At 27.3% G+C, this 27,433-nt stretch overlaps 3 protein-coding genes across 6 annotated transcripts in view; 2 read left to right on the forward strand and 1 right to left on the reverse strand.

Moving 5' to 3' along the window:
• Nucleotides 1-5,502, forward strand: part of LOC100164877 (endoplasmic reticulum-Golgi intermediate compartment protein 3) — a 16,808-nt gene extending 11,306 nt beyond the window's left edge. Inside the window, exons 9-11 of the mRNA XM_001948401.5 lie at nucleotides 3,979-4,082; nucleotides 4,267-4,361; nucleotides 4,481-5,502. Of these exons, the coding sequence (XP_001948436.1) occupies nucleotides 3,979-4,082; nucleotides 4,267-4,361; nucleotides 4,481-4,622 (341 nt within the window). The 3' untranslated portion in view covers nucleotides 4,623-5,502. The remainder of the gene's footprint in view (nucleotides 1-3,978; nucleotides 4,083-4,266; nucleotides 4,362-4,480) is intronic.
• On the reverse strand, nucleotides 5,503-10,601 carry LOC100160083 (nucleolar protein 10). The gene is made up of 14 exons (XM_001951697.3): nucleotides 10,417-10,601; nucleotides 9,870-9,915; nucleotides 8,405-8,619; nucleotides 8,193-8,329; nucleotides 7,756-7,977; nucleotides 7,460-7,682; nucleotides 7,250-7,375; nucleotides 7,022-7,166; nucleotides 6,788-6,948; nucleotides 6,549-6,718; nucleotides 6,324-6,411; nucleotides 5,926-6,230; nucleotides 5,761-5,854; nucleotides 5,503-5,693 (listed from the first exon to the last, which is right to left on the reverse strand). Exons 1-14 carry the CDS (start codon nucleotides 10,465-10,467, stop codon nucleotides 5,547-5,549), a joined length of 2,130 nt encoding a protein of 709 aa, XP_001951732.1. The 5' UTR covers nucleotides 10,468-10,601; the 3' UTR covers nucleotides 5,503-5,546.
• Nucleotides 10,602-10,660: 59 nt separating this feature from the next.
• LOC100168960 (protein IWS1 homolog A) lies at nucleotides 10,661-20,694 on the forward strand. Of its 4 annotated transcripts, none has more exons than XM_003245676.4 (12): nucleotides 10,661-10,787; nucleotides 13,090-13,147; nucleotides 13,321-13,454; nucleotides 15,059-15,496; nucleotides 15,559-15,671; nucleotides 15,750-15,952; nucleotides 16,049-16,199; nucleotides 16,332-16,544; nucleotides 16,605-16,767; nucleotides 16,860-16,971; nucleotides 20,016-20,133; nucleotides 20,227-20,694. In XM_003245676.4, the coding sequence occupies exons 2-12, from the start codon at nucleotides 13,107-13,109 to the stop codon at nucleotides 20,347-20,349; spliced, it is 1,809 nt and encodes a 602-aa protein (XP_003245724.1). In that variant the 5' UTR covers nucleotides 10,661-10,787; nucleotides 13,090-13,106; the 3' UTR covers nucleotides 20,350-20,694. The 4 variants fall into 4 exon arrangements, with proteins under 4 accessions (XP_003245724.1, XP_008184831.1, XP_001951831.1 ...); XM_008186609.2 differs by having other exon boundaries at nucleotides 13,321-13,448; XM_001951796.3 differs by lacking the exon at nucleotides 10,661-10,787 and adding an exon at nucleotides 11,259-11,576.
• The last annotated feature ends 6,739 nt before the right edge of the window (nucleotides 20,695-27,433 follow it).

The raw sequence follows: 27,433 nt of genomic DNA on the forward strand, positions 1-27,433 counted from the left end.
TGAAACATTGAATGAGCGGTCACTCGAATTTTAAAACGGTAAAATTTATTTACTGGGTAAAAAAATTATCGGTAAAATTTATCAAGCTCCCATCTCTACTTATAAGTGCATAAAATAGCTAATTTACGCTCAGCGGATCACGATTAGTTATAGTTTCAAAATAAGATACGACTATACGAATATACGACTATTCTAAAATGTATATTCATATAGTATGATAAGAATATTTAATGCTATGTGGGGAGTGGATCGACTTGTTATGAAACTTGAATATTATCCTCGTTTTTATGAGGGTTTTTTACGATAATTCTGTTTTAAGTCAGTTATGAGCATTTTTAATTTACGCTATAGTAGGTATATACGCATGACTAACTAAAAATTGAACCATCGTAAAAAACTCACATAGAAACACAATTAATGTACTGACCAGGACTTGCATTTAAAATAAATTGAAAAAAAAAATTCCGTTTTATGTTATTAACAGTTAAAACGTTACACAATTTTTGCGTTTATCGTTATTTAGAATTAAAACGTTATACAAGCTTTGCGTTTGTCGTTATTTAAAATACCTAGGTATTAAATTTAAAAATAATAACTAATGCGGGTAGGTAATGGCCCGGATACGGAATATAATCCTAGTCAATTCTTAGATTCTTAGATTGTTTGCGTGAAATAAATGTTTCTACGAAACCAATAGACTTTTAAATAAATAAATTGTAAAATATTTCGTTTTGCGTTATTTTTCGTTCAATGATACCTATTCTATAAATTACGTTATGCGTTACTTTTCGTCTAATGATGTTCTATAAATTACGGTTTGCGTTATGTTTTGTTTAATGATTTATAATATAGGTATTATAATATATTTTGTTAAGAAGTTATGTTTTGTTTTGTGGTATTTAATTATTTTTGACTATCGCTTTCCGTTATAATAACGTTTACAAATTTCAATCGTTTTATTTGTCAAATATAACGTTATTATATCGTTTGCAAGCCCTGGTCCATACCACCAAGTGTCATAATAGGTCGATTCGCTCTAATTTTTAAATTAACGGAGCTAAACGCTTTTTTCTAAGCGTACATTTGTTATGGTACGCACTTGTAAGACGAAGACAACAAATGGCCGTATAACGTAAGAACATTATCTGGGTTCTCTCGTTGGTTTCTTACGATATTTTAATTTTTAAGTGAGTTATTATCATGTAAAACATTAATATTTAAAAATAATCATAATTCGCTTAACAATTTAAATATGTATAAAACCAACAAGAGAACACAGAGAACCCAAAAGTTTAATATATAATAATAAAATGTCAATTCACACTAATATCGAAATGCAAAACTAACAGCACACTATTGAAACTGGCGAACGAAAATTTGGTATGTCGTCCGTATGTAAGATTGAGACAACACATGCATGTGCGGCGTCGTCTTAAAAATATTAAACAATAAAATAATATATTTTACAATATAGCCATAGGTAATAACCGCAAATAGTGGTTGAGACATTTTTTTTGGGTGGGGTGAGGGGACGGGGCTGCATCCCTACTATAATAATATTGAAAACCTATGCTTAAATTTTTTTTAGGAAATGTTTGTGGGATGCTTAACCCCAAAAGTCCCTCGATATTTGCGCCTATGGTAATAATTAATAGGAAAAACACTTGTTTAGGTACCTAATTACTTATTGTGTTTTTGACTTCATAAGTTCAAGAGGTGTATTTAGCATTTTATTCTAAGAGCGCATGACAAAAAATTTAGTGTACACAGATTTGTAAGTCCAGAAAATATTATGCTTTTAACTATTTACGTGGAACCTTGTTTTACATTTTCAATCCTTAGATCCCAATTACAAAAAAATAAAAAAATCGCATAATAAGAAATCGAGTGAATATCCAATGTTGTAAAAATATGAACTTCAAACACTCATAAAAAATTTATTTGACTTTCTTGTAAACATTTTTTTTGTTTTGATATAGGTAGATAAACTTATAAAGAATCTTGTATTACATTTTCAAATCTTAAATTTAAAAATAAAAACTTTTATGAATTTCTAACTCAAAATAATTTGCACATTTTCGTGATTTGTTCGTGTTTTGTCAAGATTTAAACATTAAATGCTTATAAAAGAAAATTTTGATGGATTTTTAATATTTTTTGAATGTTAATATAACAATATAATAAGAGCCTTGTATTAAAAATTCAAGCTTTTTTACCCAACAATTAAAATTGAATTGACATTCTTAGAAAAAAAAAAAACTAAAAAAAATAGAAACTGAAAATGTCTGTAAAGAGTTCATAACAAATCAAAATATTTTGAAAATTTTTTGGTGTAATGCTAATATAAAAACAACCAGTGAAATTATCATGTATCTACTTTCATTTGTAGTTACACCAAATTACACCAAAAACCAAAATCCATTTTTTTAGCGTACAATTTCCAGTTTTTCTTAATTTTTCATTTGTTTTTCTCGGCGCTTTAACATTTTTTTGACAAAGATTTTGTAGGTACTTCTTGGACTTTTGACATTGCATGACTATGATACGGCAGTATGCCAGTATGGCGTCAACTTTTGTCATTCAATGATAAATGATAACTATTCGTTTTTGTAATTTTTTTCCCCAACAATTGAATTGTTATTTTTACATTTTAATTTTAATTTAATTATTAATTTTTTATGTTCTTATAACCTTGTCTTAGTCAATAGTCTAGATTCTAGGTGATTATACTAATCATATTATGTATCTTAATATGTTAACATATGTACCTAAATATATTTAGATATGTATAATAAAGATTAAAGACTTATTTAAAGACTGGGAAAATAATCTTAATTTATTATGTATGTAATGTTATCATACATTTTTGGTTTCTTATGCTTTAAAACAATTGTTTAGACATATCACGTTTCTATATTTTTAAGCTATACTTAGAGTAATTTTTAGAATGTATATTTTTCTTATTTTAATGTATTGAAAGGAAAAAATAATTTGTCTAAATTGTCATATTTAAGGTCATACACTCATATAATTTTATATACGGCTTATATAATCAAAAATTGTATCTGTATTGTATACTACTCATTTAAATTATATTTATATTAATTTAATATTCTGTTGAGTTTTAAAAATATAACTTATATATTTACAAATTAACTTAAATCCCTTACTATTGCCTATATATGAGTTATGAGTAATTACTAATTAGTAATGAGTTTTTATCAGTCAGGGGCGGAAAGATGGAGAAGTCCACCTGGGCCAGTTAATTTAGAGGCTTTAAATCTAAATTATAAATTTGTGATACTATGATACACTTTATTTATTTTATTTTTATAATATACTTGTGCTCCCCCTTGGATTATATCTGAGGGGTCAATTGTCCCATCTACTCCCCCCTTATCTCACGCCACTGCTTATACACACAAATGTGCGTGGATATACTAGTTAGCCTAGTTGTAGAGTAGGTACCTTAAAAACAGCTCAAGTTTAATGTATAAAATGTTATCCTAAACTGGTATTATATGATGTTAAGTTTTATAAAATTGATAATTGATCATCAATAATACATTTTTTAACCTTTGTTTTCACCCACATACCTACATTGATTTATCTTCTTCATATTAAAGTAATAAGTAAATTATTTTACTATTTACACATGCGAGGAATTATAATTAATTTTATATTACAAACATTAGTGTAAGCATTAACATGGCTAAAAATATTACTAATACTACTATTTAGGTGTGGTTACTATATTCAAGTTAAAAAAATTGGGAAACTTACTTGGTCTTCTATTTGCTTAAACAAATATGAATAAACATTTTATTTTTTCCTACATTATTGATATAATACTTAATAATATAGTTTTGATGATAGTTTCTCTTAATTAGTTTTGAATATATTCTATTCCAATAAAAAAAAATTAATTTTATAGTTTAATTCTAATTTTAAATGTCTTGTTTATTTTACTATTTATAGGAGCAACAATGTTTCAGTATTATATAAAAATAGTTCCAACTCTCTATCAAAGAAGAGACCTATCAATATTTTCTACCAACCAGTTCTCAGTGACCAAACATAAGGTATATATCATATATTTTTTTTATCCTATGAGTATTGACTTTCATATTATATTATTATGTATACGATATAATTTAAATATCCTTGGATGGATATTATATTTAATGCATATTTAAGTTTTGCCATGATTAATTTTATTCATTGGTTATTTTATATTATAACATTAATATTTGTATGATTTAATAGGTCCAAGCATTCGATAAAGGTCCATCAGGCGCCCCTGGAATATTCTTTAGCTATGAATTTTCACCTATTATGATCAAATTGACTGAAAAGCCAAGGTATATTCTTCAATTTTTAAATGTTTAGATACAGCATACACTAAACATACTTTATTTGTTATGTATGCACCTATATTGCAATTGAATATTGTATTAATTATTTGTCTTGTATAATTTAGGTTACTAGGGCATCTGTTCACTCAGTTTTTGTGCAATATCAGCGGAGTTTTCATATGTTTTTGGATTATTGATATATTTATGTACAAAGTATCTAAGGTGTACAATATACGCAAGAAACAATTACCTAATTCTAATAACTAAAACATATTATTTTCTGTAATATCAGTGGCATGCTTTTGGTTATTTAGTTGGGTGCATTAACAACAGTTAATCCTCTAGTTTTTTTGTGGCAACATAATTCAATTAATTCAATTTTTACATAAAATAGACAAAGTGGAAAGGTAAAAGTTTTGGTATAAAGCAGTGGCCTTAAACATGTAACCCTCGTACCCTTTCAGTATGGCCCACAATGAATATTAATTATTTCTTCAAATGTTTTGATATTTACTTTTAAATAAAAATCAATAGTTATTAAATAATAAATCAATATGTACATCTTTGTTATACCTAGAATTGAATACAGTTATAATATAATAATTAAAATCAATAGAAGAAATATATTTTGTTCTAATTTATTTTGGATTTAGTATTAAGATGAGGAAAATAAAAGGTTAAGATGATGTCAGCACACTATTTGTTTTCGCTCTTAGGCCCACTGTGGAGAGGATACATGTAACCTTTGATATTGGTTCATTAATTGTTCCTTTATTTTATGTAACAGATTTGATTTAATTTATCTTTTTTCTTCTCAATGTCTCAATTTTCTCTACATCAATAATACTCTTTTCTCTAAAAATGTCTCCTTAATAAAATATTCTTTAGTAACTGTATGAGATTTACATATGCTTTTTCGTTTATGTTATTATTATAATTATTAATTTAGTTTTATAATATTATCAATGTCAGAATCTCATTAAATAATAATAATAATAATCATAAAATACTGAGGATTTGTTTTTATTCACTAATAATGTTTAAAATACAGAATTTAACACCTAACCAAAATATGCCACTGATAAAAATAATAAATTAAAACTATTATATTGAAGTATATTTAATAAAAAAAATTCAGAAAACATTACGATGTCTATTTATTTATTTAGTATATTTATCAAAAAAATAAAATTATTTCCTTTTTTTATTAAAAGTTTTACTTTTAGGACCCGCATAAAACTTAGGTTTGCGTAAGTTCTTAGGACCTTTTCTGATTACACTTAACCTTTCTTTTTTGTGTTTTTCTGCTTCCATGTCAGCTTTCTTATATTTCTTTTCCTACAATAACAGTAAAATATGTCAATATACAGTGAAGTATAACCATTAATACTTATTTTGTATGTACCTTTTGTGTTGAAAATGTGAACTGCCGATTACCACTAGACAGCATTTTGACTGAATTGAAATGTTCTGAATTCATTCTTTCACCCAATGTTGCACTAATATATAACAATTTTATAATGAAAATTACTAATTGGTAATAGTTGTTTAAATTTATTTTATATGTTACCTAGAATTTTGAATAGTATTTGATCTATTACTATTGGATCCAACAAATTCTTCTCCTTCTTTAATTTCATAGAATTTTGGTGGTTTAATTGCTTGTTCACTTTGTACACTTAAATCGTTATCATCACTATCATTGTCATCATTACTATCTTTTTCTGATTTATTACGTTCCTCACGCTCAGTTGCTATTCTTCTTCTTTTAGCTGATCTATATTCAGACTTCAATTCTTTAGCCCATTTTTGGTCATCATCTGAACTATATTCATCACTACTTTCTTCCGAACTAGGTTTTCCTTCAATTTCATCCTACAAAATTGTTTTATTGGGTTTATATTATGTGTTACAGAAAGTTAAAATTTATTTTTTATGGATTATTTTATTAAAATTAATAATGTTTACTTCAACTGGATCAAATTGTTTTTGAATTTGTGATTCAAGTTCCTTTTGTTTAGATTTATCTAATCGTTTCAAAACTGGATTCAATAACCTATAGGCGTAAAAAAATAAAATGTAATATACATAGCATTATCTGAATAATTTATGATACTATTATTCATGTGTTACTAAATTTATACTTAATAAATTAAAATTCTACAATTTAATAATATTAAAAATATATATTACTTGTATTCCTCAGCATTTGTATCAACTTGGAAAGATGGGTTTTCAAACAGCGCTTTAAACCGATCATCTTTTAATAAGCTAACAGCATCTTTGGATTTATTATTTTTCTTTCCTTCTTTTTCATCATTTATTAATTTCAAAGCAAGTTCTTTATTAACAGCAGGTAATTTCTGAAAATATTTAAGTTATATTAGTACATAATTATAGTTAAATTATTATCATGTTAATATTATTTATACTTGAACTTGGACACGATTAGTTCTCTCTGATACAATTTTTTCTCTTATCTTTTTCCTACGATATTCTTCATAAGCAAATGGTTCTGCGACAGATTTAGCTTTTCTGTACAGTCTGATGTCCACAAAATATCCATGCATATATGCTTTCAACAGGTTTGTTCCTAAAAAAAACAAATTTTTTATGTTTTTATTTCATCAAATGTATAATTTAATAAATTGGACAATTTATTTTACCTATTAAATGTGATAAACCAAGTTCTTCTAATTCATTCCGAGTAACAAATTTATAATCATCATAGACAGTTTCTTTTTTAGTTTCCTCTAACTCCTCAACTAAACCATCTAAAAATCCACACCATTTTGGAGCTGGCCCTAAGCTCTAAACATGCATAGACACATAGATTTTTATGTTAAGAAATAAGTATTTAACTATTTAATAAAACAAGGTTATAAAAAACAAACCGGTATGTAGTGTGTTTGAATTTTTGTGTTTTCATTAGCAATGAACATCATTCCGGTTTGTGGAATAACACAGAGGTTATTAAATTGTGTATCATTACCAGATTCAAGAGCAGCAAATAATTTACCCTGTATAACCAGTTATTTTATATAATACACATAAATATTTTAATAAATATATTAAAAGTTTAATTATGAATTAACAATACTCACAGTATCCTTATTCCATATTTTTACCGAAGATGAGTCCATAGATAATACATTTTCATCTTGGAATGCAATATCTCTAATAGGTAATCCAAACAAATGATCTTTAACTCTAAATGGTTTATTAGAACGCAAGTCATATAAAAGTATTTGGCCTGTTGCTGTGCCAACACCTAATGTTAAAGCATTTTCAAATGCCAGTGCAGTTATAGATGGAAATCCGTCAGTACTAAAATTAAAAAGTTAAAAGTTATTCAATAACAATGATTCAATTGAACTATAAAAGTTATTATTTAGCTTACGCGATATTTGTGTCATTTGTAACTGAGCTTAGGGCACAATCTAGAACTCCAATACTGACGTGAGCTCTAGGATCCCAAGCTTCAACTTTTCCTTCCTTAGTGCCAGATATTAGCATATTATGTACAGGGCTTATAGCTAATTTGTTTATTTCATCACCAGCACTAGATACAAATGGATTCAAAAACTGCCCTCTATCTAAATTTAATCTATAAATATCTGAACTGAAAAAAAATTAAAATCAAACATATTATTTGAAAAGTCAGGGTGAACGGAAAGTTGTATTTATTATGACAATATAGTACGGCATAAAAAGCATTCAATCCACCATATGAAAATTGCATTAAAATTTAAAAATAAAAATCAAGTCTTTGCCCGAGTAATACTGGATAGGACAGCTAGTAATATATATTATTTATGACTATAATTTACTATTTACCTATTTCCTCCAATATATAAATCACATGTTGGATAATGATATTTCATATCTTGGCCGAATTTTGGAATGCGTAATCTATAATAGCGCCCTTCTTGAGAATGGAATTCCACATAACGGTCACATTGTAAGATCACAAACTTAAAATAAGACATAAAACAAAAAGATATAAATATATTTACATTATTATTATAATTATATAATCATGTATTTACTTTGCTATAATCATTTGAGAGTATTTCAAAAGTAACAGCTTCAGAATCGAAACATCTTTCAAATTTCATGGCTAAATTATTGACATCATAACACTTAATTCTGGGTTTATAAATTCCGGTAGCCAAAATGTATTGTCCATCTGGTGTTACTTTTACTGTTGTACTAAGACCAGGCATATCAAAGTCTTGCAATAGTTCAATTCGCCTTTTCAATTCTAAAAAAATAAAATATAAAATATATATTTAGACAAATCAACAAAAAAAAAAACAAGAGTTTTTAAAACATTATAATAATTCTTTGTACAGTATATACTGTTATAATAATTAGTAGGGGTCTTAATTTATTAAGTGAATAAAAACACATGTGTACACGGTTATCGTAAACAAAATAGAACACATATTAATATACATGAATTAATAAATGCTATAACTCATGAACAAATATCGGATACATATTCACGTCAATAATTTTAATTGAAATATTAAATGAAAATTTATGTTTTTATTATTTTTATACATTTTACAAAAAGGAATAATTGTTAACTAATGATTTCTAGAAGATTGTCAGATATTCCATTACCTAACCGAACTATTTATACTTTGTATTATTGTTTATTAAATTAATATAATCTATATTTATGATATAAGTAAAATCATCTTTAACCTATGAATAAAAGTAATGAAGTAAACATGTGAATATACAAATTCACGGATGTACGTGAATGAAATAATTCAGATACACGTAAATAATATTATAAATTTACAGAAAATTTTGACAGTTTTTAAAGTGAATATGTGAAAATATGTAGCTATAAGTGAAATAAGGATCCCTAATATTACATATACATTTACATTTATAGTATAAAATTTCTATAAGCCTATGAAGGTTGGTAAGTTATATATTGATTAATTAGTTATAACAGTACAGAGTAATGGAAGGTAATGGAAGGAAACCTTAATGTTGTCATCACCTTATTGTTGATTAGAGCCAACAATAAGTATCCACTTCGCCAGACAAGAGCTGGGAAAATAAAAAATGTTTAATTCATAATGTGGAAACTATTTAGGGTTTTATGATAAAATAATACTTTATATTTTAAGTGAAAAGCATTTTAGTTGTTTTATTAATACAATCAAACTGAAAGAAAATTTTACTTTCAAAAATTAAAAAATCTAAATTTTGATCTTTGGTTTTGAAAAACAATTTATTACTTTTTCTGGATCGACATAAAAATTATAGTGTATACTAAGTAAAGCTAAGATAGTTGGTCTAATTTCTCCATTAGCGTTAAAATTTTAATTGGCACTATTAAATATTTTTGCCGGGAAGTTGTTCTGGGATTCCTACATTTATTTTGTCATTTTCTCTGTTATAGTCCAGGTTAGTAATTCACATATAAATATAATTGTTTTTTTCACAAGCTAATTTGAACATATTAATTAAGGTATAGCTTATTTGACTTACCAGGATTTTTTTTTAATAATGTTCGTCTTTTTCTTTCGGAAAGCCACTATAACAAAATTTGTAAAACAAAATATTATATTAGATAAAAATTAAATTTTTATTTTAATACTGTTCAATATATATTATTATAATAAGACAACTGTTACTATGTCACTATTTTACAATAAATGTACGATGTACCTACATGTAAAATTAACAATATTTAGGGAAACATTTTGAAAAATATAGTTTTTTACAAATCATCACATGGATAAAGATTGGAGTAAAATGTTAAGTATCTGTTAAGTATAATAAATAATAAATTGAAAGTATTTTAATGAACTAATTTGAATTTGTTAGATTTGTTTATAAATTTACGCATACAAAACTTCACAGTTGAACTTTTCAATAATCAATTATTGATGATCATTTTTTAAATGGTCTTATGGAAATCAATGAAATAGTATTTATTCATAATCGATGCATTGATCAAACATGTATAAAGTAAATACAGGTACAATATCGAAATACAAATACAAATAAATATATTTCGTAATGAAAAACTCACTTCTGGCAATGATTTTCCACAGCTTAGATTGTAAATTAATGGGCTGTCCATCGCTCGAGAGTATTACTGTTTTCAGTGTGTTATTGAAAAGCCTAAGTTTCGTACGCGTTGTAACACATTTTGGATTTCAAACAATAAAGTGTTGTAGACACAGACTAACAAGTAACAAGTAACAACAAACACATGGCCAACGTGTGTTATCACATTATATCGGAATACGAATCATGAGAACCGCGTTTGATAACGAAATTATATTATCCACTATCTATCAGCTACTGCGGCACTGCCATAGATATTGTAAGATTAAAGATCCGAGAGTCAAGTCGATGCAAGACCGAAGACCGTGATCTACCGCCTCCTGCGGATCTATGGTAAGCAATTAATATTATTAATTATCGAAAAGATCTTTTTTCCTTCGGTTCGCGATGACGCGATGTTAAGATTTTTAGAAATTAAAGAATTTCAATTGCGCGTCGATGGTTTTGAAAGTTGATGGTCAAACAGTGTAGTTATAAAGAGCCGATTTCTGTTTTCATATTTTCGTTTAGGAGCTGCAGCTGCAGCTGGTTCTGTAGACACCGTACCCATAATATTTTTCTTTTCCGATTACGTTACTCCATATTAATATTATGACGGTATCCGTTGTCGTAATATTGTATTTTATCCATAGACCTATAATGTAATATTATTATCCTTCATAAATATTTTATTTCGCGCAATGCGTGGTTCTTCGAAATGCACTGCGGTGCAAACGACGACGCCCTCACTACAACGACGATAATAATAATATTATTATTACGGTTATAATCATTGGACATTTTAGGCGTTCGTGTCAACAAAGAACTGATAACAATACTCACTGGAATATTGTACACATTTTCTCGGTTGTCATTATTTTTGTCGCTTTGACGCCGTGTGTTACTACGGTATAATATCGCCAATAATAAAGACCCACTTACTTATTATTTTGGCTTCGAACTCGCCTAGTCGCTTGGTGTATGGCGACGAATTGATTGTTTTAATAACGTTGACGTATTTAAGTCTTAAGTCTAGTTCCATATTTTTTATAATTCTATTAGCCAAGACATTGTCGTGTCTTATGCAAAAGAAAAATCGGAATTCACTTCACGACGATTAGTGGCTTGTACAATTTCCAAATTGTGAGTAGTTTTTATGTCATTTGATTAAACTGATATTTTTCTATTCTTATGATTTGTAATAATGTGTTTGCATGAGAAACGATTGTTTGTTTCTATGCTCAAATAGTTAGCACTACCTATTGTAGTAGGTATCAAAATAAAATGTTTATTTGATTATAAAAATTCTTAAAAACAATATTCGTGCAATGTAAAACAGGTTTTCTATGACTTTAGATTGGTATTACGACCAATCTCCAAACTATAACTAAGGTTCTTGCTTGTTGTTACAACTATTTCCTATGTCTCTTGGCATTTCCTAGCTATAAAACGTTCAAACGCTTTGAAAATGTCTGAAGATATACTTTATTGGACCTCTATTATATTTTTTTGCAGAGAGAGTGGTAGTTATGATAAAGGTGTCGGGCATATCAGTTAATTCATGTTAGTCGGTGCACAGGGCGGTTTCGAAATCCTTTTTCTCTGTTTGATATGTGCGACATAGTTTAATGAGCAGGCTTGTTAATGTTAATCACTGACTTGGGAAGATGGGAAACTTTTAAAAATTCCTTTTTTAATTACCAAATATAAAATAATATAAAGAGAATAATTAGTGAAATAAATAAATTGTACTACTAACTTTTTGAATGTATTATTTTTTAGTAATTGTTACAAAAATTGAACTATTTTACATTTGCCCTACAAATAAAGAGTTATGTCTTATTTATCAAAGCATGTATTTATTTGATCTACAATAATACAATTTTATATATAAATCAGATAAACTATGGTATTTAATAAAATCTTATTTGTAGAAGACATCTAACATATTGTTTGTTATTGACTAATTGGACGCTACTGTTATATAACATAAATTTAGACTGCTGTAATTAATGCAAATCTTTTGAGACATATAAAAACTTCTAGATAGCCAACTATATCTTATTTTAATCAGAGTGTTGATGTCGTTAGCCATATGTCTACAGAAATATTTACAAGATATTACAATTGTGAATTGATGAGCCTTAAAAATAATAAATCTTTAGATCTAACTTTATCAAAATAGGTAAATATTTTAAATCTGTTATCTGTTGTAATATTTTGTAAACATTGCTATATAGATGTAAAGTCTCTAAACCACAATGATATTATGTAGCCAGCCATCTAGTTCTTTTATATTTTATATATCCATGAAGAATCTATTAATCTCTGATTGACAATAATAACTGCCTAAAAAAAGTTCTAAAAGTTTTTGCAAATGACTCAATTTAAAACAATCTTACTACTGCCTCAGTTTATATCTGAATTGTCTACCATATAGTAAATCTTGATTTCTTGATGCATTATAACCGGAACTTAAATTTAACGCATTTTCACATTTGTTTAGATATTATGAATTTTTTACTATCATATGTTATTAAATCCTATTAAAAAATAACTCTTAGTGTTTATTAGATATAAAGTTTTGATTTATATCATGTTTAAATATTAATTTTTAGTTACAATAATATACATATTAATTTAATTTTTCTTTCAGTTTGGACAATCTGTAAAATGAGACACGTAAACCCACATTCCATGTCAAATAATTCAGCGTAAGTAATTACCTACAAATTTTAATTATGCATATTTAATATTTTTAAATACTTTGAAATAAAAATAAATAATAATTTTTTTTTAAATTATGTAACATGTGTACAAATCATAGTGTTTTTTTCTGTTACTTAATTGTTTGATATTGCTCAATAAGCTTGATGTTTGATTTTAGAAGCAGAAGTCAAAATATGAGTTCACCGCCAGTTGAAACAGAATCTGATGTTACTGAAACCAATGATAGTGATACTGCTGATTCATATCAAGTTGTTTCAAGCACTACTGACGATCTATTGTTAAAAAGTAAAGGTAATATTATTGGTTAATAATATCTTTATTTTTCAAAATTTACTTTTAAGATTAATTTTTGTGTGTAACATTTCAACATTTAAATGTAAAGTAATATATATATGTAAGTCGACTCAATAAAGGATTTTAAAATTATTTTTGCAAGTTCACTCTCTTTTACTGCGTACATTCAATCAATAACAATAAAAGCAACTTGTCTTTATTATCAGACAATTCGCGACTTTAATAACATTGTACCATTAAAAACCCTTTATTATGCTCTAGTACGTTCAATACTCGAATATTGCTCAATTTTGTAGAACCCATACCAACTTGTATGGATAACTGATCATTGGTATGAACCCCTTAGAAGACTGGTTAATATCAACCAACTCTCTAAGTCCAAGATGTTTATATTTTGACGTCATATTTATTTACAAAATCTTACATGGCACAATAAAAGACAGTTTTCTGCTCAGCCAAATTAATATATCAGTTCCCACATTTAATTTTAGAAGCCGACCGACTTTTCACATTTCTTGTCACAAAACATTATACGGGTTTTTTTCCCCTATTAACAAAGCACTAGTCTCCTGTAATAACTTACAAAACAAATTTGATATTTTTCATTCCTCTCAAAAAGCGTTACAAATAGTTTCCAAGTATTTTTTCTATTTAATATATTGTATACTAACTAATTAAATCAGAGTGCTAACATATTAACCTAATATTGTTATATTTAATTATATTTAATGCTATGACGCTTTATCTATGTATGTTTTTTGTCAAACTAGTATGACATATAAGTATTTATTTATTCTGTACCAATTACCCTCGGGCGTGTATTTAAAAAAAAAAAGAATCTAATGAAATTCAGTAGAGGTTCAATTATTTCACAATTAGTGCTTCAAATGGACTGTAATAGCATTCCAGCTTGTAATATTAGTCTTTCTGTTCCTGTTGGTCATATTTATAATTTAAGAATCCCTGAATTATAATGATATATATGATATATCCCTAGACCCTAACAATAATGATAATTATTGATGTTATTTTGTAATCCAATGTGTGTTATCCTGTTGAGTTGGTGATATCAGTAAAAAAAAATCGGAGTTACAGATGAACGTCATCAGTCTCCACTAGGTTCCGTAATCCTTCAAACGTTATATTACATTTATATTTATCTAAGGTGCACTAATCACTTATATAGACTATGTTTCTATTTATGACTTGTTAATGAAAACACATTGAAATTGAAAGAAAGAAACATGCTCTGGGGTTGATAAGTCACCCAGATCATCCCCTAAATATGCCTCGGTCATATGACATACGTATATTAAGCATATTTAATAATAATTTTTCATGCATATTTTACAATTCTTTTGTGCATATTATTTCCATGCATATTTCAACGCATATTTCCATGCGTGTTTCTCTTTTTATAGCTCTTTTAACTTCTGAGCCTTAGTGGTGATGTAACAAGAGACATGTATGTTTTTAGTTTAGTCTTATAATGTACATATTTTGATGATAAAAAAATCAAATGAGGTATTTCAGCAGTTCAATTAATTATTATATACAATATACATACATATTCTACTCTAATAAACTTTATTTATTTTTAGATGCTTTAAATTCTTCCGAAGTATCTATTTCGTCTACTGACGACAGCAGTCTTAATATATCAAATGGGGCGAAAACAGTTGAGCGTAAATCCAGATCCAGATCCAGATCTCGGTCTTCTAATGCCTCATCACGTTCTCAGTCAGGTTCTTCTTTACATTCAGCTTCTGGATCTGGTACTAGGAATAGATCTAAATCAAAGTCTGAATCTCAATCAAGAGATATGTTGCAAACTCAATCTAGATCAAAGTCCAAGTCAAAGTCTCGTTCAAAATCAAGATCAAAATCTCGTTCAAGATCTAAATCTAGATCATCTTCAGTATCGTCAGCGGACTCTCATACTTCTTTTAAAAAAATTAAAATAAAACGTAAAATTGTATCTGATTCTGAAGATGACGACCTTCCAATTAAAAAAGAGGATGATTCTGATGATGGCCAAGGTAATAATTATATACATATATTATATTATAGACATTTATTTTATAAACTTATATATTTTTAGAACCAGAGGATAAAATAGTTAAAAAAAAAATATTTAAAAAGGTTAAAATTATGTCAGATTCGGAATCTGAAGAAGATGATGATGCTAAAAATACACCCGCTACAAGTCCGATTGTTAGTATTACAATTTTAAATTATATACTTTGTATAATATATATATTATTATTATTATTTGATATTTTAATTAAATAGGTTCGTAAGGAGCACGCTATATCTGATGATGAAAATACAGAAAAGGTATTGGATGTATCAGATGTGTTGCCAGAATTATCGGATGATTCTGATAAAGAAGATGACCCAAGTGAAGAAATTGGTGCAAGTACTAGCAAAAGTACTGCCAATGATGAGAATGTAGATGACCCTGATGATCCTGATGAACGTGATAACCATAATAGGTAATAATTCAGTTTGAAGTCAATTATTTCATAAATAACTTAATGGATTTATTTTTATAATTAACCTTGTAATACAAATTAAACATTTTTATGCAGTGATAATAATCCGGCATCAGATTTTGAGATTATGATGATGCGAAAAAAAGAAGAACAAACAATGAAACGTCGTAGGAAGGATATAGATATTATTAATGACAATGATGATATTATTGCTGGATTGATTGGGGATATGAAACACGCAGCTGAAGTAATTAGATAAATAATAGAAATATTTAAGTAAAACAATTTTAAATTGTATTGATGTTACATATTACAGTCTTAAACTATTTATTTTACTAAAATATATTTTTGTGTCATAATTTTTCTATAAATTATTTAGTGTGATCGACAATTAAACAAAGAAGGAAAACCTGCAATTAACAAAATAACTATGCTGCCAAAATGCCTATCGCAATTAAAGAAACACAATTTGATGTTGGCCTTTATTGAGCACAATGTATTAAATGTTTTCACTGATTGGTTAGCACCTATGCCAGACAGAAGTTTGCCTTCGTTGCAAGTTCGCGAGTCGTTGATAAAACTTTTAGCTGATGTAAATCCTAAGTACCAAGGTATTTGAGTACATATTATTTATACATTGTTTTTATTATAGTATCCTCCAATTGAACAATCTACTCTCAAGTATTCTGGAATCGGTAAAGCTATCATGTATTTGTATAGACACCCCAAAGAAACTAAAGACAATCGAGAACGTGCTGGTCGTCTGATAAATGAATGGGCTCGCCCGATTTTCAATTTATCAACAGACTTTAAAGGTCAATTTAAAAAAAAATTATTTTATTCTTTAATTATTCTTCATTTAAATTGTGTTTTTAAAATTAACTTTGATTTTTTTTTTTAATTAAAGCAATGTCCAAAGAAGAAAGAGAAGAAAGAGATCTGGAACAAATGCCTAGGCGGAAGCGTTCCAGTGCAGATGATAACAAACATGATGACGATGATGATGACGAGGATGAAGGGTAATTCGATCATTTTTGCAAAAATATATTTAACCGAATAATTTTTTTCTTTGCATATTATGTATTCAATAACTTAACTAAACCAGTCTTCACAAAAAGTTGCAACTTACCTTGCAAAGTTTCTTGATTCACACAACGATTTACCAACCTGAAAGTTTTATTTTTGAAATTTAATTTACATAATATAAATGTGTAGTTTTATGTGTTTAAGACGATACAAGTATCAGAATTTCAATATAACGTTTAGTTTTATAAATATTAAAAATCTTAAAAGATATATTTGAATTTTTATTTTATATTTAAATGACCATGATTTATAATATTTAAAAATTGAACGTTAAATTGAAATTCTGATACTTTTATCATCTTAAACACATAAAATCACACAGTTATAAGTAAACTAAATTTCATAAATACAATTTTTAGATTGGCGAATCATTGTGTGAAGCGAGAAACTTTTACACGTTTAGGATAGGCAATTATGATTGGGCCGGACCCAATGACGTCACTCAGATATTCTACATTTCTTAATATCTCATAAAGTAATTATTTTTATTTACATCAAATTTTCACCAAATCATTTAATATAGCAATAGCTACAACAACTGTAACAATTAAAAACAAAGGTGGGAAAGTGGATGTCGTTCTGCTGTACAGTAGGTTACAAGTGGGTTACTTTATAATGGATGGTATTAAATTTGAATTCAATGATAAAATAAAATTGTATAAGAAAAACGGTATTTCAGTCTAGGTATAAGACATATTATATACTTATATCTATGGTAGGTATTAAAAAAAAATTTATCTATAATAAATTCCTAATTAATCATATCACAATATCCATTAGGTACTTATAACGCGTTATACATCAACAACAAACCGTGATACAATCATAGATATATAATAGTTTACTTTAGAAGTTTCAAGTAGCCACGAATAATATTATACAATCACAACAAAATAACTAAAATAGTTATTCTAGGTTTTTTTATATGTAATTTCGTCCAAATTTGAACTTAAAATAAGTACCTATAAAAATAAACTGTGCCTATGTATTTTTTAGATTTTTTGGTAACGGAATTAAATACTTACGTGGAATCTTGTTTTAAATTTTCAATCCTTAGATATAAAAGTTGAACATTTTATAGATTTTTTACTACGAAATAATTATTCAATTTTAAATTTGATACATTTTGTCAAAATTTGTACTTAAAATGCTTATAAAAAAAATTGTAGGTATGTATTTTTAATATTTTTCAATTGCTATTGTAACAATATATTAAGAGCCTTGTATTTTTACACTTTTAGGCCCAACAGATGAAACTTTATTGATATTCATATAAAAAAAAATAAAAAAAATTGAAAAATTCCACTCAGATCGTTCCACTCAGAATCTAAAATTAAAGACATTTTTTTTTGTATTGTGTGCTCCTTTAATTCTGTACCTTGTCGCATCTGTAAATAGTGATTCACAAAATGTTGTAAACGCGTTTTTACAAGATGTACTATATACATAAACGCGTCAAGAAGTAAGGTGAATTCAAGGTGAGCCACTGCATTCCTTGAATACGATTATAGTTATAACGACTCACTGAAATTGAGAACAAAGAAAACAAATTTTTACTTTTTTTAAACGTGTTATTAGCATTTTTTAATGCAGTATTTTACTTTTTTACAACTACCTTAAAATTAAAATACCATAAAAAAATGCAAACTTAAACAGCAAACAGGGTGTGTATCTTAAAGTTTGAAAATAACTCTTAACTGAAAGAGTACACAACACAAAAAAAAATTAAAAAATATTTTTTAAATGTTAAATTATTGAAGCTATGACTATATTAATTCCTTAGTTATTGGAAATCTCGTTTTTTAGTTATGTCCAGGACTGTGAATTTAATGCACTAAAAACTTTAAAAAATGTCAAAAAAAAAATGCAATAAAATATGCACTGAAAATGCAAAATATGCACTTAAAATGCAAAAAAAAAGGAATATAAAATGCCAAAAATTATAGTATAAAATTCATTTAAAATGGTTTTCAATTTAATTTTTACATTTATATTAATATTAGGATATTAAACATTAGTACAAAAAAGTGTTTATTTATTAAAAAAAAAATAATAAAAATGTTGATTGAATTTGAATTTACATTTGCATTGAATTAATGCTATTCACCTGAAACATTTAAAAAAAAATTTTTTTGTATTTATTTTGTTAAAATAATAAAACAAACTCAAAGATATTTATTTCTATAGCGTCTCCCCAGTTATCTAGTTGTCTAGCAATTTCCTTATTTTATCGAATCGTTATCTTTACCTAACCAGTATATAGCTTGTGACTTGTGTAAAATATTATTTAATAAAATATAAATTTGACATAATATATACAGCCTGTGTAAAATAAAAAAAAATGTTTTCAAACAAGTCAATTGATGGAATTTGATTGAAAATACTAGAAAATGAACTAAAAAAGCAAAATATGACCAAAAAATGACCTAAAAAATTTAAAATGTCAAATAACGCAAAAATATGCAAAATAAAAGTTTCATAGATGGATTTGTAGTTACATAATTTTAATTATGTACTTACAAAGCTATGTTTTACAATCATAAAAAAAAATGCACTTTCCTATAAATTCACAGCCCTAGTTATGACTGTAACCTTCTCGGTTCTTTTCCGCGCAAAACAGTTTTTGGTATGTTGTAAATTTGTAAGACGGAGACAACACATGCGGGTGTAGCGTCCTCTAAAATGTTATCATAACTTTAGGGCTTTTGTACTAAAATTAACGGTAGTAGCGAGGCAAAATATATTCTATGAGGTAGGTCTAGAAGATATCTTGAACCATAGATTCTAGATATATATCAAGGATATCTAGAATCATATTTTGTGCTAATCATTAAATTTAAAATATTGTTTTATAATAATATTTTATTACAGTTGAATTTTATTTTAATACTTATGAGTAAATAAATAATATGAAGTTGAAAAATTGTATTTATATGCACTAATATTTTTGTTACCATTTTTTTTTTTTTTTATTTAGTCCAAGAACATTAAAACCAGGAGACAAAGGTTGGATAGCCAGAGCCCGTGTACCTACTCCATCTAATAAAGATTATGTGGTTAGACCAAAGTCAATGACAGATGCTGATATTTCAAGGGTAATTTAGCTTATACTGATATAAGTCAATATTATGTTAAAATAAATATGTATAATTTATAACTAATCCATTAATAAAATTGGAAATGTCTAGGCTGTAAAGCGACCAATGAACCGTTTTGAAAAGCACTTAAAGAATTATATGGATAGCAAGAGAAATAATCAATCTAAGCGTGCAGTTCCGATATCAATAGAAGGAAGAAAAATGGGCTTGTAAATATTTTTAAAATGTTAACTATGCTATTTTTTAAATCAATGTAAAAACTGTGTTTAATAATTAGAATATTTTCATCGATTTAGTACTTAATACAATATGTTTTATTAATCATAAAACAAATATTACGTTTAAGTACTTAAATTAGTTAACATTTGTACTATTTTAATTATGTTGTAAAATCAATTACATTTAAAATAATAATGTATTTAATTCTAAGATAATAACAGTTTGTAATTATAATTTTTGCATTAAATTAATCATCCAATATCAATACTGTTAAGAAAAAAAACTAGGTTTAATGGTAGTTGAACAAAATAAAACATCAAGCATAAATGTAACTTTAAATTGAATTTGTGTTATTTATTCTTGTACTGTGGTTGTATAACATTTTTATTCATACAAGTTAAAAGTCTAGGTTTATACTAAATTATCATAATTGAAAGTAATATTAAATTGTTTATAAGTATTAATTTATTATACATTTTTTAATAATCATATTTGGTAGGTAGTAATCATTGAATAGTTAAGTAAATCAAACATAATGATACATTGATGTATTGGTTACTTATTTTTCTAGGTGTCTTAATCTTGCACCCCTAGGTCAAAATGTTGACTTAAAAATTGTTGCTTATTATGTAACAATTTGTAACAAAAAAAAAAACGTAAAACCCACTATTGCCCAGGAAAACCGTATTCCGAAGGTACATTTCCCTAGGTCTTTTGGAGGAGGCAACATGTTAAATCAGGGAAACCCTAGGGGCCTTTGCCCCCACACCCTCTTCCATTATTAGAAATGTAAAAATTAATTGTTCTTAATTAACAAAATCGTTTTTGAACTGACTAATATATTTCCAGTAACATTCAATTAAAAACAAATGTATCAAAAATAAATGTTAAAATGAGGTATGTAATATATAATTATTTGATGTTGTATACGCAGTGATGGGGAAGTTACTTATTTTGGGTAATTAAGTTACATTACTAATTCCTTATCAAAATTGTAACTAAGTTATTTTTAAGTTTTTTTTTTTTTATTTGGTCAAGTTACATTACTTTTGAGTTTGAAAAGTAACTCAATTACAATAGAAGTTACTTTTTTTTTAAATATCAGTGGAGCTTAACCACATTGTTAATATGACAACACAATATAAACTAAATAATGACAATCTACAATATGAAATTATTAACAAATATTTATTTTGCTTATACACTATTATTATTATTAATTATAGTTCCAACAACGCTCAGTAGTGGATCCAAAAGTCACCCAGAGGGGAGGGGGGTGGTGAATTTTCAAAAATTGAATAACCTTTTGGTTTAGCCAAATATAATGATAACAAATAACGTTAAAAGACAGCCCAAGGGGGGACCAAGCCCGGATTAAAACATTTTGAGGCCCAGGAGCCAAAGTTTTGAATGAGGCCCATGTACGAAAAAAAAATGAATATATTATTAATTATTATATACCTGCCTATTATAATAAATTTATATAAGTACACATAGTAATAAATAAGGAATAATGAATCACTTTATTTATAATTTATAATTTACAATTTTTTTCCTCGCTTGTGTTTGACAAATTTATTAATAGAGATTTCATTATCAATTTTTTAAAGAATGTCGTTTTCTGATGCCAATATCATAAGCGCAGTAAAATTTTCTTGTTTATTATTATTATTATAAGAGGTTTATTTGACATAGGTAATTGAAACTAATGTCGTTAGCAGATTAATCGTCTATTTATTTTAAGTGATTTATGCAATGTATAGCCTATAACGAAAGAAGTAATAAAAAAACATGAGGCCCCTAAATAAATTCCAATAAAACGAGGCCCGAGGTCCAATAAATTGGTGTAGCAGACGATATCCGGCACGGCGGTAAAAATAAAGGGGTGCAGTTACTACAGTTGTACCATTGAATGTGTGTACATTTTCCCCATTTTCTTTAGCCAGGGGCTACAGACTTGATGAATGGACGGATTCGGGATTGGTACGTTTGTAGTAGTTTCAATAGAACGGGCATGATGTGCAGATTATACCCTTGTCATTTTTGAAAAATTGGTTAAATAATGCCGAATATATCAGCAAAAAAGTGAAGAATTTTTTAAGTAAAAAGATATCGACCGTTTTAGTTATAATGTTTCACGTAGCAGCGCCAGTGACCGTATTACCCCTTTTATACCATAAACCAATGGTTCCCAACTTTTATACAAGTGTGACCTTAACATTATAAATTTAACTTTTAGCGACCACCCCCCCCAAAAAAAAAAAATCATAGTTGTAAACTCAATATTAATTTTATTATTATCATAAAATTGGTAAATATGTATACCTATTTATTATATTTATTTATTTATCTATCTATTCTGAACTACTTAAATAAAATTTATTATTTTAAAATGTATTATAAAAATGAATTTATCAATTGTTTTAAATGTAACATCTAATTAATTTATTAATTTATACTTAATCTTAATGACTTTCTTGATGCTGAACACTTTCCACTAGTTCTTCAACGTTAGTATGTATATTCATTGAAAGTGCACATCGCATATCGTGTTGAGCGTCAAGGCTCAATAGGTTTAATTATTAGAATATTTCAGGAATTTTTTTTTTTTTTTGAAAATATTATAATAATATGTAAATCAGTGGCGTTAGGCGTTAATGTGTGAGGAAAACAATAAATACCTCACTGTCTTTAATTATCTATCATTAACCATTAACCCAATAAAAATGCATAGAACCGATGTACGGAAATATACAATAATAATATTAATATTAACGTAAAAATATATTGTGTTTTCGACGATCGGCGTTGCAGTCTTGCAGTATAGTACCTATGGGCTATGGCCTATAGTACGAGTGTACGACGTAAACAGGATAACGTGCAGCCGCGACGATCCCCACTAACGGTCCAAACAAAGTGTATAGGCTAGCGCTAGACTAGTGTAGTAGTGACTAGTGAGTAGTGGCTAGTCGTTAATTTCATTTTCAACGACTTGGTCTAGTATTAAAATATCACGACAAATTACGAATATGAGATATTAGATACCACAAGTCGTTGTTCGAAACATTAACGTCCTACACAAACACAACATAATACAATATTCCGTAATCGGCGTAATCTTATTGGACGCCGTCGCGCGTCGTAGCTGCAGACGGCGCGGGCGCATGGTCGAGTTTAGAGCTTAAAATAGACAATAGTTTATTATTTGATATTATTATTTTTACATGGCAATTATTTCAAGATTTTGTAAATAAAATTATATAACCATGTAATATACTAATATGAATTACAAATTACAATATTACACACATGTATGACATCAATGTTTAGGGCGTTAACACACAACTTGCACACCCAGAGAAAACGCCACTGAATTGTAAATTGTAAGTAATGATATCGCGACCAGCCATAAAAACCTCGGTGACCCTAATTTGGGTCACGACCCGTGGTAGGGAATTGCTGCCGTATACGTTTCGCGGTTACGTAGCGGTTGTACACTGGGCAGCGATTCCCGTACACTGGGCAGCGGTTCCCGTACATTGGGCAGCGGTTCCCACCGTTGCCACGTTGCCTGCGCTTTTGCTTATCGTTTCGTTTTTCTGGCGACAGTCAGTGTCGACGTGACGTGTATACGCCATAATATATTATATTATAATACAATAGCCGCAAACCACGTGTTATTTGTTCTTATTCCATTGTTGCAGTGGGCCGTGTGGGTGGTCGACAAATATAATTAAATAGATATTCAAATATTTCATAATTTTTTTTCTAAAATAGTTTCTAAAGCGTATAAACAAAAATTACGAAAAAAGAAAAACTCTGGAAAAAAAAAACAAAAATACGATATGTATGGTTGAAGTTCAAAAAAGAATTCTATCACCATAAAAGTTGAATATGATTTTAAAAAAAAATAGAATATAACATTAAATAAGTAAACAATAATATAGTAATATAATAATATAATAAATAAATAAAAACCTAAAAAACTGCAAATCATAATATATTCATATTACATGCCGGTACATAAAAATATGTTATAAAAAAACTACTGATATCCCAACAAAAACACTTCGTCAAACTCCGTGTGAAAAATTACTAAGTTAAAAAAAGCTATCTTCAGCATTATAAAGATGTGATATCATTAATAATTGCTAATAGCACACTACATAATATTTAAAATAAAGGTATTCTTTTTCAACTATTTAATTACTTGGCAAGGATTTATTTTATTTATAAATTAATAATTCAGACCATTTTACAAAACAAATTTAGTAACATTTGTAAATTGTAATGAAAATTTATTAAATAGTTCAGTTACGAACGGACATGTTTATTTGTCGAAATAAATTTTTGCAAAGTAATAATGAATTATTGAGAAAGAAAGCATTTATTTTAGATTTCATTTACTTAGCATTTATTTATAATATCACATCTTTATAATGATCTTTTTGTTGAGATTCTAATAGTTAGAAAATAAATTTGGTGATGCGGGACGATGGATTTTTCATAGTTTGGTAGTTACTTTTCTGCCTAACAAGTATTTCTTAAATTAATTTACTGCAAATACTACTGCTGACATTTCTAACTCGGTGGTAGTAAAATTTCTTTCACCATCTTTCAATTTTCTAGAAGCAAATGCTATAGGCTGTCGTTTTCCATTGTTGTCCCTTTGTTCCAAAATACCTGAGTCCCTCTAAAGAAGCGTCGGTGGTTACGAAAACTTGGTGTTCGTTCTCGAATTGTGCTAGTACCGGCCACCGGGGCTGTTATTATAGAATTTTTTAGTATATTAACTGCGTTATCTTGCGAGCTGTTCCAACTAAATTTATATTCCTTTTTTGTAAGGTTGGTTAACGGACTAGCGATTTTTGCAAAATGTTTAATGTACTTTCTGTAATAACTTACAGAACCCTACGAATGCTCTTACATATTTGATTTTTGTAAGTATCGGGAAATGTGTTATTGCCTTTATATTTTTTTTCTAGCGGTGTTAGTCCTTTATTGGATACTTCATAACCTAATAATTCTATTTTTGTATCTAATATTATGCATTCGCTAGTTTTTAACTTTAAGCCTGCTTCGTAAAATAATCTTTTGAATATTTCTTCTAATCTACTTAAATACTTAATGCGTCCTCGAAGTGACGAAGTTATTTCCGAAGCAACATAATATATCGTCCAAGTATGCTATCTGAATAAATTATTTATAACTCTGAAAAATTGGGTCGGATGTGACTAAATGTTTAAACTTTTTTATCAATCTTGATGCCTTCATACGTTGTTCATTATTTAGTTCCTTTGAAATGTTTATTATTGTACCTTGATCGTCTGTTATTTCGTATTCCTTAGTGATGATTTCATTATTTACGTTAATTTGTTGTATATTTTTTTTAAGTATATGTTTAATTTAGATGTTCTTGGACTTATGGCTTACAAATTTTATTGACTGCAATGCACTTTAACAGCAATAGTGATTAGGGATTCCTTATCTACGACTATTCATCGATAATATTAGCTATATTATTACTTATAATTATTTATTTCCACTGTTTCCAACGATTGTTACAGTTCATCAACTACCCATTGTAAGTGAACTATAATTTTAAGACAGTTCATAGTTGTATGTCGCAATCGTTCGCTAATAAGTAATAACTAACATGTTTTAAGTCTTAATTTTGTGCCGAATGTTTGATTCTGTTATAGTGATAACTATTAATTATGTATTATAAATTATTAAACATTTTAAATTGAATTATTTATTTTAGATTCTCAGAAGTATTTAACTATTACAACAGTAATCATGACTACTAAATTTTTTTACTGGTTTATCTTTTGTTTATCTTACAATCTCCACAGTGTCTCCTTACTAAATAAGTAATTTACATTTATACCTACAATCAATTATGTATACTTTTATAGTTTTATCTCAGTGTACTCGACTTAGATTTGATTAATAATTTATTCCCAAATAACCGTTAATTATGTACCGTAATTTATGTAAAATATCTATGATATAGGTAATGATTTAAGATTTTAACACAATAGGTACTACAATAGGAAAATATTTCACATTAATTTGACTTGCTTACCAATAAAATATAGAATACAACCGGAAAAACACAAAAATACCAAAGTTGTATACTGATAAGTTATATCAGTAATAACGTTTTAAAAATATTTCGGCCTAAAATATTAAAATACACAGGCAAGATTTTTTTTTATAAGCTTTTAAAGTTTATATCTTGACATAATTTATCAAATTGAAAATGTACCAATTATTTTGTTGTTAAAAATACATATTAAATAACCAAGAATAACGATTTTACTTAATTTTTGTAATTTTATAGTATTAATTCAACTTACCGGCTATCGTATTAATATAACTAATAAATAATAGGTAACAATATAAATATAAAATAATATAACCTAGACTGACAAACCGTTTTCGCTCAGAATCGTTTTTCGTATGATATTATGAATTATGACATATTAGATCATTAAATTCAAATTTAATACCAAACTACGTCGACAATCGGCAGCAATTCAACAGAAATTAAAACCATTGTACTTCGAGTGTACTGTACTTTATATTATATCTTTGCTATAGTAGACAATAATAATTTGTTGACGGTTTTTTTTTTTTTTTTTTTTTTTTATTGAGAGAAAAAAAAGAGGCTTCAACGTCTGGGGTTATTAGCCATGTATACATTTTACATTGTGTGAGTTACATTAATAATTACATTTAAAAGTTTACATTTTACATTGTGTGAGTTACATTTAAACAGTTATAGTTAACATTTAAAAGGATACAAAAGTCTTAAATTATGAGTACAGAATACATATTGATTAAAGGTTGTGTATAATGTTAATTTGTGTAAGGAAATTTAAGATTTTTATGGTGTTGTCTTCATGGAGATAAGTCGATAATACGACTAGCCCGACGGCCGACATCACAAAACGATAATAAAGAAGTTCAAATAACATTTTGCTAATGCCTAATATCTGAATAACAGGAAACGTACATTTTGGGTACGTAAAGTTAATAGTTAATAGTTATGCTATAAATACATACATACCTA

Source organism: Acyrthosiphon pisum, chromosome X (genome assembly GCF_005508785.2).
Source record: "Acyrthosiphon pisum isolate AL4f chromosome X, pea_aphid_22Mar2018_4r6ur, whole genome shotgun sequence".
In the NCBI taxonomy this organism is placed as follows: Eukaryota; Metazoa; Arthropoda; class Insecta; order Hemiptera; family Aphididae; genus Acyrthosiphon; species Acyrthosiphon pisum.